The 18973-nt window shown below is 42.7% G+C and overlaps 2 protein-coding genes across 3 annotated transcripts in view; both read right to left on the reverse strand.

Annotated features, from left to right (window-relative positions):
• Positions 1 to 200: 200 nt before the first annotated feature.
• On the reverse strand, positions 201 to 11127 carry MFSD4B (major facilitator superfamily domain containing 4B). Of its 2 annotated transcripts, XM_074819314.1 has the most exons (4): positions 10927 to 11127; positions 10651 to 10819; positions 7677 to 7793; positions 3923 to 5206 (listed from the first exon to the last, which is right to left on the reverse strand). In XM_074819314.1, exons 1-4 carry the CDS (start codon positions 11125 to 11127, stop codon positions 3963 to 3965), a joined length of 1731 nt encoding a protein of 576 aa, XP_074675415.1. In that variant the 3' UTR covers positions 3923 to 3962. The 2 variants fall into 2 exon arrangements, with proteins under 2 accessions (XP_074675416.1, XP_074675415.1); XM_074819315.1 differs by lacking the exons at positions 10651 to 10819; positions 10927 to 11127 and adding an exon at positions 201 to 3893 and having other exon boundaries at positions 4149 to 5206; positions 7677 to 9270.
• Positions 11128 to 13069: 1942 nt separating this feature from the next.
• SLC16A10 (solute carrier family 16 member 10) overlaps positions 13070 to 18973 on the reverse strand; it is a 77817-nt gene continuing 71913 nt past the window's right edge. The window contains exon 6 of the mRNA XM_074819323.1: positions 13070 to 18403. Coding sequence (XP_074675424.1) covers positions 18168 to 18403 — 236 coding nt within the window. The 3' untranslated portion in view covers positions 13070 to 18167. The remainder of the gene's footprint in view (positions 18404 to 18973) is intronic.

Genomic DNA, 18973 nt, shown 5'->3' on the forward strand with positions numbered 1-18973 from the left:
CCCGGTTCGGCACACAAGTAGTGATGTAGACAGGACTGCTCAAGTAAGAGCTAAGAATCCACAATTCCATTTCCAGCTTAAGCTCTGGGATCCAAAACCTCAGTACCAGTTCTTGGAGGCCTTCCCCAAACCAGACGAGAAACGTTTCCAGTTTTCTGTTTGTCAAAACAGGAGTAAGTTTTAAATTTAGAAGTCCAGAGTAGCTTTGAAAAATAGAACAAAACTTTATTTACATCAGGGAACCTGAGTGCCTTCTCCAGTTAAGAATTTATTACATTCAAGATACAAGTCAGTCTATTAAATTTCACATTATACAGTACAATGTAAACCCACACCAAGCAGAATAAAAACTATTAAATATGTAATAGAACACCCACAGATTGCGATGCGCTTTTATGCAAAATACCTAAAAATACCCCATCAAGGCACACACCTTTGCCTACTCTTGCATTCTAGCGTTGGTCACGTACAGAACGAAAGTGCAAATGCCAGGACTAACGTGTTAGTGCTTATGGTACAATCCAGCAGTTGGCAGAGCTTTGGGGATCTAAATAAAAAGATTCAATGACATTTAACTGCAAGAGGTTGTTACTTTTAACACCCGAGTCAAGGGGCAAGTGCTAATCTTCAACTCAGTCCCGGCTTTATGGACCAAAATATGATTCTTAATAGATTCAGGTATCTAATCTAATCCACGGACCACAGTTCTTGTCCTCAACAGAGAGATGACTTTTCTGGCATGCAAGGTGATGGTAAAGTACTACAGTTTACTTCAAGAAATTTCAGCCCATAGTATGTAAATTTAAGTGTTTAAGCTTTCTGGAGGATCTGTAACTTAAAAGGCACTGTAAAGAGATCCTCACTGTAACTGTATATGCCAGGAAGCAATTTGCTTGGAAGGAAATTTAAACATGTAAAAACTAACATTCGCTGGCTGAAAACAAGCCTTGAGAAACACCAAAATCCAAGAGCTAGGAAAGCTACAGCCTTGAACGTGAAGGGACCTCTAGAACTGCTGTGAGCTGCACTCAGCATTGGAAATGTCCTAGGTCTGTTGTAACCTTAAATGGCTTCAGATGTTTCATTTTCATTAAAGGGCAGCCCCTGCTCTCCAAAGCATGCTTGGAGGGGAGAGGAGAACAAGTTCTATACAGATATTCCCTGTCAAGGTTGAGGCCAGAACTAAGAAGCAGAGGCTCTAAGTGCTCACTAAAAATGGCTCCAAATGTAGACATCATCCAGACAAAGGCCTCCACCTATTGCTGGGACGGGATTTTACCTGATACCACTCCCAGGAGCTACCCGGGTTCTGCTCTGTCTCCCCGCCACAGCTTCTGGGTCCTTCACCTTCTGTGAAAGGCTGCTCTTACCCGGCAGCCCAGGCTCTTGCTCTGTCCTTTCTCCTCAGGCCTCCTGCTTGGAAGGGGGAAAATGGGGATGAATTCAAGTGACACGTGCAGGAATTAATATGGCCAGTAAAAAAAAAAAGATTTAAAAAATCTTTGTTGGGAAGACATTAGAAACACAAATAACTGTGTATATATAAGCGGTAAGTAGATCAGGTCAGAGCACGTTTCTCAATGCAGCTTTACTTTCATTTTCTGGTCTTTAGTACTTGATTATGCAAGACAGGTTACCTATCCTTGAGAACAATCTTAGGTGCAGGACATTCCAATTTCATTCCAAAAATTAGCATATGAATTGGGGATTATTTAAAATCTTCCTGGTTGCCAAGTGTGTTTCTTAAATGAATTTTCTCCTGGCAACATGATCTCAGGTCTGGGGAAACCTCTTTCCCTCGCCGGCAGTCCCGGTGGAGCCTGTGGACCGCAGCGACAGTGGGGAGCTGTAACTTCTGCTCTTTGTCCTGCACCGAACCCCCTTCCTGCCAAAGGAAACCCGTGACCTCCCGGGGGAGCCAGGAACCCTGCAAAAGTGGAGCAGAAGCAGTTACCGCTCCCCCCTCCCCATCCTCCTGCGGGATTTACCCTTTACCACCTACTTCCTCAGCCTCTGCTTCCTACACACCCACAGCAGTTACTGGGGCGAGAAGGAAAAAGGGGAAAGGAAAGCTGAGGAAACGCAGGTTTAATCCGCGCCCATCTCAGTCACCACCTCTGCCACACCCCATCAAGGCCCTACAGCCCTACTCCTGCTGTCCAAATGCTGTCACCTGTACCTAGAACAGGGTTTGGCCTGATACTCAAAAGCATTTACCATTACTTTAAGCAAAGAGAACCCTCATGTAGCAAGTGACACAAGGCTGTATTTTAAAGTGCAGGTTCATGCATTGCGCTGGAAAAGATGCCACAGAAGTGCACATACACACAAAAGAAAACAAGGAATTGGGCAAAAACCACACTGGCATTTAAGTGCTAAAAGCAGAGGGAGAGGGAGGCCCTTCGACACGGCAAGATGCAAAAAAATGATGCATTTTCACTACAAGTTGATTCCTGCTTCTTACCAACTTCTCAGAAGAAAGGCAAAAGCCACAAGGTTCGAGGTTGCACACTCGGAGGAAAAGAGAGGGAACAAAACCAGACCTGAAAATACACTGAACATTCAAGGTTCTGTGCTGTGTTACATCTAGAGCTCTTGTGTTAGTAAATCAAACTTCTCAGCAAGAAAAATACTAATAAAAGTGCAAAGTAAAAAATCCCAAACATGAGCACATGCTGATCACACAGCCTTAAAAAAATACTTAACCTACAAATTTGGAGTTTCAAGTAGACAAATTGCAAGATTACCGTTTCAGAGTCAGATTTCTGCCATTAGCTGCTGCTTTTTTTGCTCTTCCTGGGGAGGCCTCGCTGGCCTGACGGGGCCTTCCAGGGTCTCCTCGCTCAGCAGCAACCAACCTACAAACACAAACCTCCCGCTAGGGAGAGTCCCCCTGTGAGTCACCACCCAGAGAAACAAAACCCAAACAGCACCAATCCAACCGGCAAGGGGCGAGCGATGGGACAGTACAACCCAAAAGGATTATCTCATCGGTAACTCCCCCTCATTCTCCAATTTTCATACATGAAATTCTTGGCACAGGAAGCCAGAAAAGTTGTTAAAACCTCAACTTGAACAACTGGCTTCAAAACATCAAATCCCTATGTCAATACCATATATTAAGTCATCTTTTTATATACAATTTTATCATGTTCTTCATACATTTATTAATTTCAGTGGTAGCACACTGATTAAAATCACAGATACTTTAGACTATTTAGATTTGTCACCACTGTTTAACCAGTAAATCAGAGTTAAGCATTCTAGCAGATTGATACGACTCATTTTGTCCCGCTTCCCATACTCCACTCCTTTTAAATGACCCAAAGGCGTGGTTTCACTCCTAAAAATTATTTTTTCATTTCTTCTCGTCTTAGTGACAGAACCAGGAAATTATATAGTTTGCCAACAGGTTACCCGATTTACAGCCGCTGGGTGTCACCTGAAATTTAACTTGATTTCCTGGTTTATGTCACACACAAACGTTCAGCGCAGCAGAAACATTCCTTTTTCACGAGGTAAGAAAGCTCAGTGTTACAGATAACAGATTTCTCTTCCCTCTCGTGAAAACGCTTTGTGACCAAGCACCTCGAAATTGCACCCTCCAGTCACCCAAAAAACAAGTGCTCTGAGCAGTCCCCTTCTTTCCTAGTCAGTTCTTCTTACAGCATATATTAAAGGCATGCCTCATATTTAGAAAACATCTCTTACGGTTTAACATTTTCAGATTCATCTACACATTTTATCACATTACCCCATTCACACCACGGTGGACTCTCCCATGCCAAGACATGTCGGCTGCAGGCTGAAAAGGGAAGGGAAGGAAGGGCCGGATGAACGCGCCGAGCTCTGCACCACTCTAAAGGGATTCTTGAGCCACCTGACAAGAACAGCTACAATTCAATTGCATTTCCGTTTTAAAAAAAAAAAAAAACAAAAAAACAAAAAAGTCAGCTTTTACTTTAATCGTTCTTCTCCCGATCAACATTTCCATTTTTTCTCCCAGGGGAGCCCCCAGCAACCACTGGAGGGTCGCACAGTGCATCGTCCAGCTGGGGCTGGAGAGGGGCTTTGGCTGGCGAGTCCCCTGGTATCTTACGGGAGGTCTCTACCACAGAGTTTTTCAGCGTGTCATTCATTTCTATTACCTCAAAGTCCGCTTCGTTCCACTCTCCCGCATCCTCCTCATCCTCTTCATCCTCATTAAGCCCCGAGTTTGACAACAAAGCTTTCCGGTCCTCGCTCTCACTCACTTCTTTCAAGTCGCTCTCCCCGGGAGAGTTGGCCAACTTGTACATCACAGGGAAGAGTACAACCGTCATCACGGAGGTCACCAGGGCGGTGTACATAACCACCGGAACGTGCTGGAACCTTCCTTGAAGGTACCCCACCACGGCAGGAATGCACATCTCACCCAGTGCAGCGCCGATCACAAACAGAGAAGCCGATTTTCCTTGCACCACCGTGTACTGCTCTATCCAGGAGATGCCGCTGGGGAAGATGGTGGCCATGGAGGCTCCATACACGGCGGTTCCCACCCACAGTGAGGCCGGGTGCCGCGCAAAGAAGGCCAGGCACAAGGAGGAGGTGGCAGAGCCTACGATACTCAGCAGGATCATGGTGCCAGGGTACAAGCAAGCGGCACAGAATATCGCCACTCCTCTGAAAGCGGCAAACGCGCCCCAGAAGACAGAATTCAAAGCGGCCGCTTCATTTTCTTTCATCTCGGCAAAGACCTTTGCGTAAGTAAATATGTAAGAACCGTAAGTGACCTCCGCTCCCACATAGCAGAAGAAGAATACAAACAGGAGCATAATAAGAGCATAGTGGTATTTGGCAAACGTGCACTTCTGCAGAGACGCCTTTGATTTGTCTCGAGCTGAGCTGCCCTTTGAATACAAAATAAAAAAGAAGAAAGAAACTAACAGCAGATAGGTCCCTATGACAACATAGGACCACAAAAAGTCTGCACCGAGATGGTGTTTCAGTGCTGACGTAGCTGATGCAGCTGATGCTGTCGGCACAGACCTCAGGACGGACTGGTTTGTCTTTTCAGCTCCTGAAAGTTCTTTAGATTCAGAGCCTCCCAAGGCCATTTTAGCCAGGATCGGAGCCACAAACGCACCAACAGCAAAACTGAAGTGCAAGGCCTGCATATGTGGCCCAGCCTCTGCTCCCCAGGTGTTCAGAGCCAGTACATTGCCACCTGCAGATCCGAGAGAGGAGGATTCAGTCATTTTAGTCTGACACCAGATACTGTTTTAAAGAAAAACAAAACAAAACAAACCATAACCTATATTACTAATTCCATTGGCAATAATACCAGGTTTAGCAAATACAGTGTGCAAAATTGCAGTTAACTGAAATTCCGCCCGCAAGCACCTTAAACCCATGTGATTACTTGAGCTTTAGGAGGGTATTTACAGCAGTCAAAACGAAGAGCCACACAATGGGTTAATCCAGCAGCGATGGCCATACTTCACTGCTGCGCCAGGGGAGGTTTAGATTGGATATTCGGAAAAATTTCTCCACCAAAGGGTTTGTCAAGCACTGGAAAAGGCTGCCCATGTGGTTGAGTCGCCATCCCTGGAGGTATTTAAAAGACGTGGAGATGTGGTGCTTAGGGACATGGTTTAGTGGTGGACTTGGCAGTGTTAGGTTAAAGGTCTTTTCCAACCTAAACCATTCTATGACTCTAATTTACCCTGCTTGACGATTTGCAGCATTTTTCAGCCTTTTTTCAAAAAAGCAAATGTAACGGCTTCTCATTTCTGTAACTATTAACAGCAACAATGCACAATGCTAAGAATCAGAGGCCTCGTTAACATCCCAGGAAACATCAAGGATCACTTGCTTCAGATGGGCTGGGGCTACCCCCACTGCGTTCAAACGACTTTCCAGAAGCGGAAACATTTACAATAATACCACTGCAAGGACCAAACTACAACACCCTCAGATCAACAACAATGCTAGAAAATAAGATCTCAGAGAAACATTTTTAAATAGTCCCCGAGATGAATGCAGAAAGATAAGAACAGTAATCAAATTCCTGTGCTACAGTACAGCAACCCTTGTCACTCAGCACTAACACTCTTCCAAACGAATCCAGTTACTCTACTGCCTTGCTCTTAAGTTTCTCCTGCTACTCCCGCTCAGGCTGGGAAGTCTCCCTGCCTCAAAGGCCTGAGTTCCAAGCAGCGAACACACCCACTGAAGGCATTTTTACAATAAACCAACAGGATTTTCCCCTACGAAGAATTTTTAAACCAAGCGCCATGTATGATGATCCTACGAGGGGCAGTAAATACACCTTTGCGCTCAGGTTATTTAGCCACGCAAACCCGTCTTTTTCACCACTGGATCCTGGATCATGCTCTGAGCTCTAACAGACTCCTTCAAACTCCGCAGAGTTAGGGCAGAGGGTTCCCACGTGCAGCCATCGTTCCTCTGTGCTGCCTACCAGAGCCAAACCGCCGAAACCAAGCCCTGGCTGGGATGCTTCCAGAGCTGTTTGGCTAGCTAGGCTAACACATCAGCCAGCTCCTTCTCAGAAATAAGCCTGCCCCAGAGCTGGTCAGCTGGCTCCAGTCATACCTCGCTGGCTCGTAAGTAGCCACAGGCTGCCTCAGTGGGCAGTCGGCACACTGCCGGGACATTGCTGGGGAGGTGCCAGGCGAGCGGCCGCCTCTCGCGGCTTTACCAGCAATGCTCCGCTGCCGATGTAGTTTTGGTTGTTTCCTGATCCCCAGCTGCAAGTCCACCAGCGTCATCCAGTCGTCTCTAAGCATGCTCAGGTCTCTTGCCACGGCCTCGCCTCCTGCCCTGAGCTGCCTGCTGCAGCCAGCCAGCACTAGCTCATCCTTGCTAAGCCAAGCCCAACAAACTCATTGCTGGGGGGAGTTTCTTTTTCGTACCACTGGTATAACCGACCTTTCCAACCACACCTGGACATGTTTGCTCTCCAACTTCACCTGCACATCTTCCTCCAGTAAGGAGCCTCTACTAAGAAATCGGTTTTGAACAGCTTTGCAGCAAAAGTGGGGTTTTTTTCCCCAAGCCATTTGCAGTGTGCACGTGCCACAGACTTACCATTTGGGGGATAAAATAAATCTGTATTCCCAAACACGTAAGCGGGGCTGGCCAAGGGCAGCAAATATTCCTTAATTCAGGAAGATGGATGCCATGGTAGTGTAAGTGAGCTGTGGCAGTAAATGTCTGCTGTGAATCCCCAAATGCTGCCTAGCCAGCTTTAGGCAGGCAACTCTCCAACACCGCAACTGTGAGAAACCCTCTCTTGAACACCAGGGCTTGCTCAGGACTAACTTTAGCTCCAGCTGGCACTAGTGAAGCGTAACCTGACCAGCTTCCTGTAGATGAGTAATTTAAAGAAAACACTGCTTAAAGAGCATGTGACACTTTCTTTACACCTGTAATTGCCCACTGAAATATGCGCTGATCTTCTCCAGGAAGCAAGAGACGCCCAGCTGCCCACACCCCCTCGAGAAGGCCTGTTACACAAACACTGCAAGTCTCAGGACCAGAATAATCCAAGAATCCCGGCCAGGTAAAACAGCTCCCCTCTTTTAATTCAAGATGACATACCAGCAACAGTTTCAGTGAGCTCGAAGTTTCCCCTTAGGTTGGTGAAGGAACTCTCGGACCACATGGTCCCTTACCTGTGTCTAGAATTCCCATGGAAGCTCCAATAACCGACATCAAGACAGTTAACAGCAGGGATTTCTTACACCAGGGTATCCCATAAAGACCAACCGTTGTTCCAAACATGGATAATGCTGGAAAGGTTAAAAAAACAAAACAAAAACCCCACATACTACAGTTTCCATTTAAACTACAAAACATAACAGAAGACCAAGAAACACAAACACATTCATAATTATTAAAGTTACAGATAATCCTAATAGGTGATGGAACCTAACGACCTCAATTCATGATTAACAGAAGCAGCTAGGAAGTTCAACAGAATCATTTTTCACTTGGAAAACCGGAATTTCATCAGAATATAAACACTACAAGAAAAATCTGTTTTGCCAAAGTTTTCTTTGCAAAGGGAGTAGCATCTGCTGCTAGAGCACTTAAGAAGTCTTCTGCAAACTTTTGCTTTACGAGTGCTATTTCAGCATCTTCTGAAAACTTCTGATCTAGAAATGTTACTTTACCCTGGAAGAATTAAAACATGGTTTTGAACAGTATCAAGTTTTCTTTCCCTCTGAGAACTACAGAGGATTACATCTGGCTCAATTTTAAGAGCCCAAATCACTAAACTCTCAGAATCCCATGAAGTGATTGCACCTTGGCCAACGAGCAACCTCCATATAAAAATGCTGACTTTCATTTATATTCTGTTCTCACATGAGGGATGTATTCCAAGGGATTTCTGGAGTTTTAAGAGACAAAACTACAAAATTTCTCATCATAAATTTAGCAGCAACTCATTAACTGTATTACTTTTGCTATTATTAACTACACTTACAACATGCCATTTCAAAAAATATTATTTAGCAGATGGAAATTATTACAGTTTGGGAGGAAGTTCAGCAGATAAATCCCATGCTTATAATCACCTTCATAATAAAATAAACTGCAATTAATATCTTCAATATACACTATTAGGCTTTTAGAAAGCTTGTACCAGTTCAGATATCTCTTATTTTTCAAATCAATGCTTGATCATAGGTGGGGCAGATAATTACATCTATCCCCATTGATCTTTAAGTAAGAACTTAGTTTTTTTCCAAACAAAACCCAACAACAACAAACAAAGGGAAAAAAATCAATATCCATAGCGAGATACTTGAAATGCATGCCTCAAAACATTTTTGAAGCTTGGCATGCAGAGCTGCACAGAGGAAAAGCTAAAGATGGGGTGTATTAAGTACAGCATCTCAGATGCCCCACTCAGAGCTGAAAAGTAACTTCTCAGCAAGTTCTCAGTTGTCCAGCTCTATGCCTGAAGATTGGCACTTAAAAGCGTCCTTGACAAAGACAGATGATGTCTTCAATTTTTTCTCTGTGCAGTAGCAGTTTCAGCAGTTGAAAGATGGGAGGTGAAACTACACGAGTCAAAATCCCTTACAGGTAGCCCTCAGATGATAAAAACAAGACAAGATTCAAAGTTCAAACTGTGGTTTTGCCATAAGCACTACCAAGTTAGGAAGGATTAGGAGATGAATCATTTTCCAAGCATTATTGACAGCAGCTATTCTGTGTGATACCTCAAGAAAAGAAGCAAATACTAAATTATTTCAAGTTAACACCAACTTACACAGGTATATTAATTCCATTGTGGAAGGTAAAGTCTCAAATGCCAGACACAGACAACTCTGACCTTGTCAGATGTACAAGGAGGCTAAAGGAAACCCACTTTACAGGTGTTCTGGAGGAAAGGAATAACAAACAGGAAGGAAACCAAATAAAGGCATCTTAGAACAAGAGCAAATAACAACTGATCCAGGGAGATGGGTATCTTATCCAGGGATAAGAAGAGACTTACTTCAAATGCTAGCAATGGAAAATGGATCTTCTCATATTCTCTCAACTGCCCCTGTGATTACAGCACGGTGCTCAAGGGAGGAGGCACAGTTCTGTTTGAACCTCCCCAAGTACAGGGATGGGAAGGAGAAGGAAAAGAGCAGGCCCCGCTATCTGGTTTAGTCCCTAACTTACAACGCAAGGACACATACTGCCATTACTGCACATGAAAGAAGAAAAGGATAGGGCTTCTGCTCTTTTAGCTGTGCTCCAAGAATCTCTAACGTGTCTGAACGAGACACAAACGACTCTTAAGAGGAGCACTTCAATTCCGTAGGCTGTGTGGCTCTTGGTGAGCAGCCCCGCTCTGCGAGGACGAAGCCAGTCCTGCGCTCCTACCGGAGACAGCTTCCACCTGTCCAGAAAACTGTAAGATCATGAACCGTGGTTCCTACAGAGCTTAAGCATTTTCATAGCTAGGCAGCAACGGAGCAAGTTTCCACTGTCACAGGTGGTATCTAATGTTTTTCCATTTTAATTAAGTTCTAATTTGGTTAAGGCCCTCCAGTCAAAATCTCAGTACTTTTGTCCAGCACACAAAGACGATCATTTCTGATGAGCATTAAGGAAGGGAAGGGGTTTACGACGCTCTCCCCACAGAAGCGTGCCTCAGCATGCCTGCTGGAGGTTGCCAGTGTGTGCGCATGAAAGCCAAAACACAGTTTATGCGTGTCATAGAGTGACATTTTAGATGCCTGTATGGTCCAAGAGTATCTATATTAAGCATATTTACTTGATACAAAGGAAAAAAAAAAAAAAAAAAAGATTGTACTTTTCCTGTCTAAACCAAAGGCACCTTTTGGTCAATCGGTTCAAAACGCTATGCCTGTGCCCGGCGAGCCCAACCACTTGTGAACGGCGCCGTGCAGCAGTACTGCCCGGGGACACACGCTGCCAGAAAACCAAACCTAACGGGATATCGCGATAGCGAGCGATGGCGAGGGCCGGCACCGCGTGCCTCAGCCCCCCGCCCCGGTTTCCCCGCCTCAGCGCGGCCGCTGGAACGCGCTGCCTCTCCCCGCCGGGAAGCCCACGGGGAGCCCGAGCTGAGCGGACCCTTTGCTAGGGGGCGGTTTCCCTCCGGCCCGGCCCGGCACTCACCGAGGAGCAGGTGGGCGTTCATGCAGTCGAAGAGCACCCCCCCGAGCACCGACCCACCCAGGTAGCCCAGGGACCGGCCCACGAAGATGTAGTAGATGTCGCTGACGTTCTTGTGGACGTTGGCGGCCAGGTTTGGGAAGGTGGGCCCCAGCACCGCGATGCTCATCCCCTGCAACACATCGTAAAGGGGGTGACCTCGGCGGAGGGAGGGGAAGGGGCCGCAGGGGCGCTGAGCCGCCCCCCCTCACCGCCCGCCCGCCGGTCCCCGGCGCTCACCAGCCCCAGGAAGGCCGCGCACAGCGCCCCGGAGATGCACCACCGCAGCGCCGCTCCGTCCCCGCTCCGGCCGCACCGCCAGCCGCCGCCGACCACGGTCACCTCCGCCTGCGGCGCGGCGGGCAGGCGCGGCCCTGCCGCCGCCGCCGCCTCCCCCGGGGCGGCGAACCGGACGTGCTTCTTCCGCTCGGCGCCGGCCATGGCTCCTCACGTCGCGGCGCCGGCGCCAACGGCCGCTGCGGCCCGCGGGGGGGGGGGCGGGGCGCGCGGGACCGCCGGCCCCGCCCCCCGCATGGAGGCGCGCGGGGACTGCAGCTCCCGGCGTGCTCCGCGCCGCCAGGGGGCGGGGCTGGGCGCGCGCGCAAGATGGCCGCCGCCATCGAGGCTTTTGCTTCCTGTTGCCGTTCTCCAGCGCCTGCCGGCTCGGGCTGGGGTTACCGGGGCAATTAACGCCTGAACTTGTACGCTGCAAGTTGCGACAGCCTTAGGCCATACTGCTTTCAGCATAGTGAGGAGCCGATTAATTAAAAGTGCCCTTATAAACCAGAATCTTAAAAAAAAACCCAAGCACAAACCTGTGTTTTCCCATAACTCAACCTGTACTGGACCCTTCAGACAACTTAGCATAAACAGTCTTTGCCCTCTCCCTTGTCTGTGTCTTGGAAAGCTTTATAAGCATGCCAAGTCACAGAGTTGTTGGGTCTCCTCTGGGCTTAAAACACTTACCTAAACCTTGCCAAGAGTAGCTCACAGGCTTTCCAAAATGTTTCATTTCATTAGTGCTGTTCGGTACAGACATGCTACTCCCTGTAAGAAAGGCTTTAACTTTCAGCATACTTGTTATTTTTAAACCTCACAAACAACTCAAAGATAATTCCCAATTGGATTTTTGGTTTTGTTTTCCAAGTTGTTCAGAACAGAAAGATGGGCAGCCTCATCCTGTTTCTCCTGGCACTGGTTAGCATGTTGCAAGTACGACTCCAGTTCAGGATAACCTGTAAGAATGGATGCGTGCATTTAAAAAAAAAAAATCTAGCTACAACAAATAACTAATCAAGAGAACATCTGAATGTGATTGGTCATAGCCACGTTAATACCTTTGCAAGGAGTGCAGTCTTACTATATCTGCAGAACGCTGCTGTTCATAGGTCCATCAGTAAGGAGTATTCCAAATAAAATAAAGTATAAAATAACAGTATCTCTTTTTTGAAAGTCACACACACATCAAACCGCATTTCTAGATGTTAGTATTTTGCCCTGTTAATTAGCTTTCATGATGAATGCTGGTATAAAAATAGTTCCCTGGAAAAGGTACAAAAGTATTTGAAAGTTATTCCATAAGCTTCTCCTCATTTTTGTTTTACATACTTACAAAGAGGTTTTGTACCTTGAGAGTGTACAAATGGCAACAGCACTCAGGGTCTTATAAAGGTTTCAGGCAGACTTTTTCAAATTTTAATTTGAAATACAAGTAGTCTAGAGAATAGCCCCAGGTGGAATGGGAATATTTCCCCCTTATCATTAGATATGTTTATTAAAGAAAATGAAATATTTGGCTCTACTACAAAGAAAAGGTGAATGAACTCCTGTGATTTACTGAAGCTGTCAATAAGGAAACACTTCATACTGCCAAGGTAAGCCAAGGTGAAATTGGTAGTAGGCCAGTAAATGATCAAAGGTCCACTGAATTACACTGGCAGTTCATGAGGCAAAAAATACAGTATTCTTTTAAAATGCCATTCAAGTTTATTCTACCAGTTTCTCTCCCTCAATTTTACTTCTGCCTTTTGTGAATGCAACTGTTCCGTAAGTTTGATATTAAACCCCAGAATGGAAAATAGAGTAGACAATAAAATTTTCATAAGCATGTAACTCTGGAAGTCAGCAGTTTACGTTTATAAACCGCTGGTCTTAAGATGGATCGTCAGTGCAATCAGAGTGAAATGGGTTGCGTCATATATTAATTTAGAAGCAAATGTAATGGGGACATTCCAGTCAGCACACAGTGGTAATAAAAGCTGTAAAGACTTTTGTACAGAAGTCTGCACATGAAATTCAATAATTACCAGAACACAAAATTACTTTTAAAAAATGACAAGTTTTACAGGAGAACAAGACTAAAAATGATGCATGCAATAACAAATGGGGCACTTAAGAACTACTATCTTTATTCTGAATAATTTGAGACCGATCACAGTTACTTTAGCACCATGAAAAACATTAGACATTCATTTCTTACCATTCTAACAAAGCAGAACTTTAAAGAATGGAGTTAAGGCTAGCAAAATGTGTATCCTTTAATATCAAAACCATACAAAATATGTCTATAAAGATACTTAAACATGTCAGCGTTATCAATATTAGGCCACATTTTTAGTATAAAATCACTCTAATCTTAGCCCACACAGTTCTGAAACATTAAAAATATTGACACTATATATATATAAAAGACATAATGAAAATATGCCAAAGTTTACATGACTAGAAACTCACTGGCTGTCTGGAACTGTAATGGTGTTGTGCTTGTCAACAGTGAAACACACAAATGAAAATAATTACTTTTTCCTCTGCTGTCCCACATTCCAGTACTACAGCTCCTGTAGTTAAATGCAGAATGTTTGTGTATGCCCTGCTCAAAACACATTGTATTTATATATACGTACACACACACACTCTTAATATCAGAGGGTCACTTCTGACAGAAGAATTAAGATGCCTAACAGTCAGCTTCCGTAACACTTCCAGCTCCCCAGAGGGGAATTGGGGCCCCAAACAAGGCAGCACCTCTGCTCCCTGCTCAGCAAGCAGCGAAGCAGGGACCTGCCCCGTGCCAGCACAGTGAGAACCTGGCTGCTTAAGCTAACCCGTGAGGATGATCCTAAGGATAGCAGCATTGATTCCCACCCTTATACTTCCTTTGGGGCTGCAAGGAAGCATCTCCTGTCCCTTGGGCATGTACTACCTGATGCAAAGAATCGAGCCAGGCATTTTTGCTTTAAAATGGTAGTGTGTTAAGTGTGTGATCAAAGTGTTCAACTAGTATGTGCAAGAACTGCCTTCAGCACTCTTGGGGGCCAATTCAACCTCACATCTCCCACTTCACAAAAACTTGCCTAGTCTTATCAGGCCACGACTATTCAAAGGTTTAATGCAGGGAAGAAGTTTGAGAACGGAAGGCCGAGAAGTACTATCCATATCCAATATGGTGTGTATCAGCTTTGACAATCCAGTGTCTCCAAAGGGAAGGGGGGAATGTATATGCCCAGACATTGTGCATGAAGAAGCAAAGGAGAAAAACATCAGTTGTCTACCTCATCTGATACTGAATATATCCTGAAGGATGGCCACAGAATGGCTATGTCATCTTTCACTTGACTGAGCAATTTAGGAAGGTTCCCAAATGGTCGCTGAAAATACTTTTAAAAGAAAATTAAATGTTAATGATGAACAGACAAAGATCTGGATGAAAGAAATTCTAAGAGTATGTTAATTTGAAGTCTTGGTTTGAGCCTTGTACAGGTCTTCTAGCATGTAGCCAGAATAAATCCAACAATACTTTTTTTATTAAGTATACATTGTATATTGTTGCATAGCTTAGATGTAAATAAGAACCTGAAGGGTTTTCATTATTTCAGACTCTTTGCTGAACAGCTATATAAGATTTACAAGGATCTCATACCTACTGAAAAGACGTGTCAGCCATATATAAAACCAACCCCTTGGTCAAAATTAGTCTTGGTTTCAAGATCTGGTGTATTAAGTAACAGCATCAAGTAGCACTAGAAATTTCACACTGCCATTTTAAGTGAACCTCTTTCTACCCACTTCTGAAGCTTACCCTGAGAACATTTAATGAAAAAAAGATTACTTTGTTTATAGGATGGGAGAGCAATGCCCATGAAAATTAAGTACTCTAAGAACGGTTCTCAAGAGAGGGATACATCTGAATGATTGAAGGGTTTTCTTGAACTAAACCAGTATTGTAATTTTACAATCTACCCTCAATAAGATTAAATCTGGCATGAATTAGGTCATCAAAATATGAGCTCAGCAGGTTTCCCATGAAGATTTTCACACCTAAAAGTAAATTTTGTTACAAAAATTTATTTACATTTATTCAGTCAAAATAAAATTTAGTATTTGGTGCTCTTCTCATCTGGTTTTCAGAACAGCAACCATTTCTACATTATTCAATCATTTTTTCATAAATGTACTAAATAGTTGTATTCATGTTGGGGTTTTTGTGTTTTGCGTTGGGTTTTGTTGAGGTTTTTTTTAAGGGAGACAGCTAACCTCATTTTTAGAGCCTCAGGGCATATAAAATCCAGTATATCTCTAAACAAGTTTCTCAATGGTTAGTTAGCCTCACCGCTAACAATCTGAACTTTACTTTCATTTGAACTGCACCTTATCTAGCTTTAGGACACAATCTTCTTCTGCTTATGTCCAATAAAGAACATTTGCTATCGGACATTTTCCCCATAGATGCAAGCTAACAGTAAAGATGCCAACAGAATTCTCATGCATTAATTTACTTTTTTTAAATACCTTTTCAGAAAAGTAATTTTTTTCTGAAGCCTTCCAGTTTTAGCATTGTTGTAAAACAAGCACCAACATCAGAAATAGGTTCATTATTCCAACATCATCACACCAGCATAGATTCTTTACCCCTGGCTCTGCATCCCTCTTGTCTGACATCCTGTTCACAAGCTGGTTTTAATGTAGTAATTACTCCTAAACAATTATTCACTCATACCCTCTTCCTGGAGACTCTGGGGTGCTTTTTTAAAAAAAGCTGTCCTTCATATTTGTGAGCATGATTTACATTTTTAGTTACTCAAATACAAGAGTTTGGATTTTTATATACAGATACATTTTTAAAGGGTATGGCAATAATTAATCCATACTGCTGTTATACTATTTCTGTATCATTTCTAAAACTTAGCAACAATTATTTTATATTCTCTCCCAGATAATTTATATAGATACAGAGCAGCAAGTCAGGAAGAGGCCACATTTACATCACAATATCAAATTGCATCAGTGCTAAAAAGCAGCCTTGGTTTTGGTTAAAAACTCAACGCTAAAAACACATGAAACAAGATCTGTGATGAACACTAATTTTTCATAACAAAGCAATAGGAAACAAGAGGCTTTTGCCACACTTACTCAGCACCTTTTACATTGCAAATAAAAGATAATACTGAATAACATGTTCTACAGAAATACTCCAGACACGAACAGCAGAGGCTGTTAACATCATTTTTATAATGAAGGCAGCATTTTGTAGTCATTGTAATTAACAATACTATGAATATTTTAATGACATTTTTAGAAGTACTCATGAGGTGCAGAAGCACAAGTCCCAGTGAACCTAAAGGGACCTCTGATTTACAGATTGGTTTGGGTTTTTCCCACCTCCAAGTCCCTCCCATTCACCTCTAACATTAAGATCCGATTCTTTTAAACCTCACTCGTGTAAAGCAGGGATTGAAATTCTGCAATATAAAAAAAGGTATGAGCTTTGGTCTCCAATAATTAGGATGCTTTGCATTATTATATTTAAAGGACTCTGCAAGTTGATAGATGTAAACATTCTATGCAATAGTATTGCTAATATAATGTTGTATATCAGAAATGTATCTAGGCTTTCTGAGCCATTTACTACAACTCTGGAGAAAGAAAAATAATAAAAATAGAAAAGACAATAAAGGTTATAACTTTAAAACAGTATGCCTCCATGGTTTATGTAAAGAACAGATATTGTTACTAATTAAGAAAATGCACATCAATCTGCATTTTGTCTTCAGATCACATTTAGTTTACTCTTTGCTATGACATTTCTAAACAAGAAAACAAAAATTATTGGTATTGAATGGACTTGAAATAACGAATGATTAAGTATTCCACTGCATTGCTGATCCATATCCACAAATAAACAATGTACTTGGAAGTGGTTTATGATAAACTGAAAAGCAGTGTTTTCATCTCAAAGTATTATGCTTTCAAATATTTTTCAGAGAAAGATTTTCAGAAATACCTGCTTGACAAATAGTGCATAATACTTAAGAATACATAAGTAACAGGGTCATATGTCTAGTACATGAAGCAAGAAATAGGACATGCAAAGACATTTCTTTATATTTGAAAAAAATACGGAGCTATATCCTATGTGCAATTGAACACAGCTATAAAGACCTATAATCAACCTGCATGTTCACTTAGTGCAAAAATCTTTAATTGTTGAACGTCATTTTAATAGCTCGTGCATATTTCCATGTTAAAACCAACTTATTATTGCACTTAGAATGTATCCTTTAAAGCTGTCTTGTTTTTAAGAAGAACCTAAGTACAACAGAGTAATTTGAAATTTAGTCCAATTCACAATACCGCTCCAAAGTATCACTGTCAGTACAACTTCAAAACTGTCAGCTATTCTGAGGTTTAGCTGAAAAAGAGATATACACATATGCATGAATAGTATTGCCTTCACCAAATAAAAAAAGAATCTATCATTCAGCAGCTTTACTTCTGAATGTGTTTGCACTCAGAGCTTAGTTTGCACATACTCAAAACCTGTGCCCATCAAAAATTTCATCCTTTAACGTTCTTCGCTTGGGCTACTGTGAAAAGGTGAATGCAAAAACAAGTGAGTGTTTAAGCAAACTGAACAGGCTGGGGTATTTAGAGAAAATAAAACAGATGTTTAATAATTTAGCTTTCTAATGCAAAATTATTTCAGCAAGAGTTAAGGGGAACAAAAATATGCATACGCATTTTCATGATATAGAATTGTATAAGACTGTAAAACAGCATGAGAAACTTCAAAAAACCAAATCAGTCGTGAGGGCTACTACATTTTCCAGTACAAACACTCACGGGTGTGCCTGCGTTGGATGAACCATAAAAGTTATTGAAGAATCCTGGGTCAGTGAACCAAAACCAGCTTTCACTCTTGCAGAAATAGGTTCTGCTGAATTAGAAAAATATTCTCTTCACACACAGAATCACTACACGCGTACACACTAATGCTACAAAACTTCAAATACCTTGAAAATGTGGCTTGAAATCAAACTCAACAGCTCATCAAAAAAAGTTCAATGGTATAAAAGATTCTTATAGCAGTTTTGCAATTTCAGCGATAGTTCAAGACTTCTTCAGTATCACATAGTATCTTCAGCCAAAAAGTACAAATCTAGCTTTGGTAGAAGAAGGTTGGGTTGGTATAGGAAAAAAAAGCATCAAAACCCAGATTCCATTTCTTTGACTGGCTTTTCTGTAGTGTCCGACACCAAAGTGCTTTCATTTTCCAACATTTTCTCAGTAGTTTCTCCATCAACACACTTTGTTCTTTCTTTTAAGTTCTGCCGTTCATGAACCCAGGGGATGAAACATAATATAGCTCCACCAATAATGGGAGGGACTCCAGCCAGGTAGAATGCTACATCATAGGTGCCAAGGTGATCATATAGCAAACCTGTAAAGACAGAAAGTTACCACTGATAAATAACGGGGCCTCGGGAATCTACAAAAAACAGGTCTTTTCTTTGGATTCAGAAACTTGAATGCTGGCACAGATTATTATAACCACTAATCTGACCGATGGCCAAATATAGGTGCATATATATAGGTAGAAAAGTATTCCAGAGTTGATTTAAAGACTCCAGGTAACAAAGAACTCAGTATGTCACCACTCAACTGCTTAGTTACCACCCATCATTAAAAACATGTACCATATTTCCTATCTGAAAGTTGCTCATTTCAGGTTCTCCAGTACTTGAATCCTGCAGTGGACTTGGAGAAATCCTCCTTCTTTTGCTAACAGTTGCCTTTGGTCAAGGTGCCTCTTAATCTTATTCTAGGTATACTGCATATATTGCGTTCCTGGTAGCCTCTTATTAAAAAGTGTGTTTTCCAACAATTCACTCTAACTGCTCTCAGAAAACTACTCCCATTATTCAAATTCTATTTAAGTATTAATAGCTGTGATAGTGTATCCAGATCAGAAAGTGCCTAGTCTATGCTGTTCTAGCTTTAAAATGTTGTT

The sequence above is a fragment of the Strix aluco genome, chromosome 3, assembly GCF_031877795.1.
Source record: "Strix aluco isolate bStrAlu1 chromosome 3, bStrAlu1.hap1, whole genome shotgun sequence".
Lineage (NCBI taxonomy): Eukaryota > Metazoa > Chordata > Aves > Strigiformes > Strigidae > Strix > Strix aluco.

Excerpts from the sequence above, each read along its gene's own strand:
- MFSD4B (XM_074819314.1), bottom strand. The coding sequence starts at position 11,127 with ATGGCCGGCGCCGAGCGGAAGAAGCACGTCCGGTTCGCCGCCCCGGGG. Across the intron at positions 7,794-10,650 it reads GAACGCCCACCTGCTCCTCG|CATTATCCATGTTTGGAACA; the intron begins GTGAGTGCCGGG and ends TAACCTTTCCAG. Across the intron at positions 5,207-7,676 it reads CATGGGAATTCTAGACACAG|GTGGCAATGTACTGGCTCTG; the intron begins GTAAGGGACCAT and ends TCGGATCTGCAG.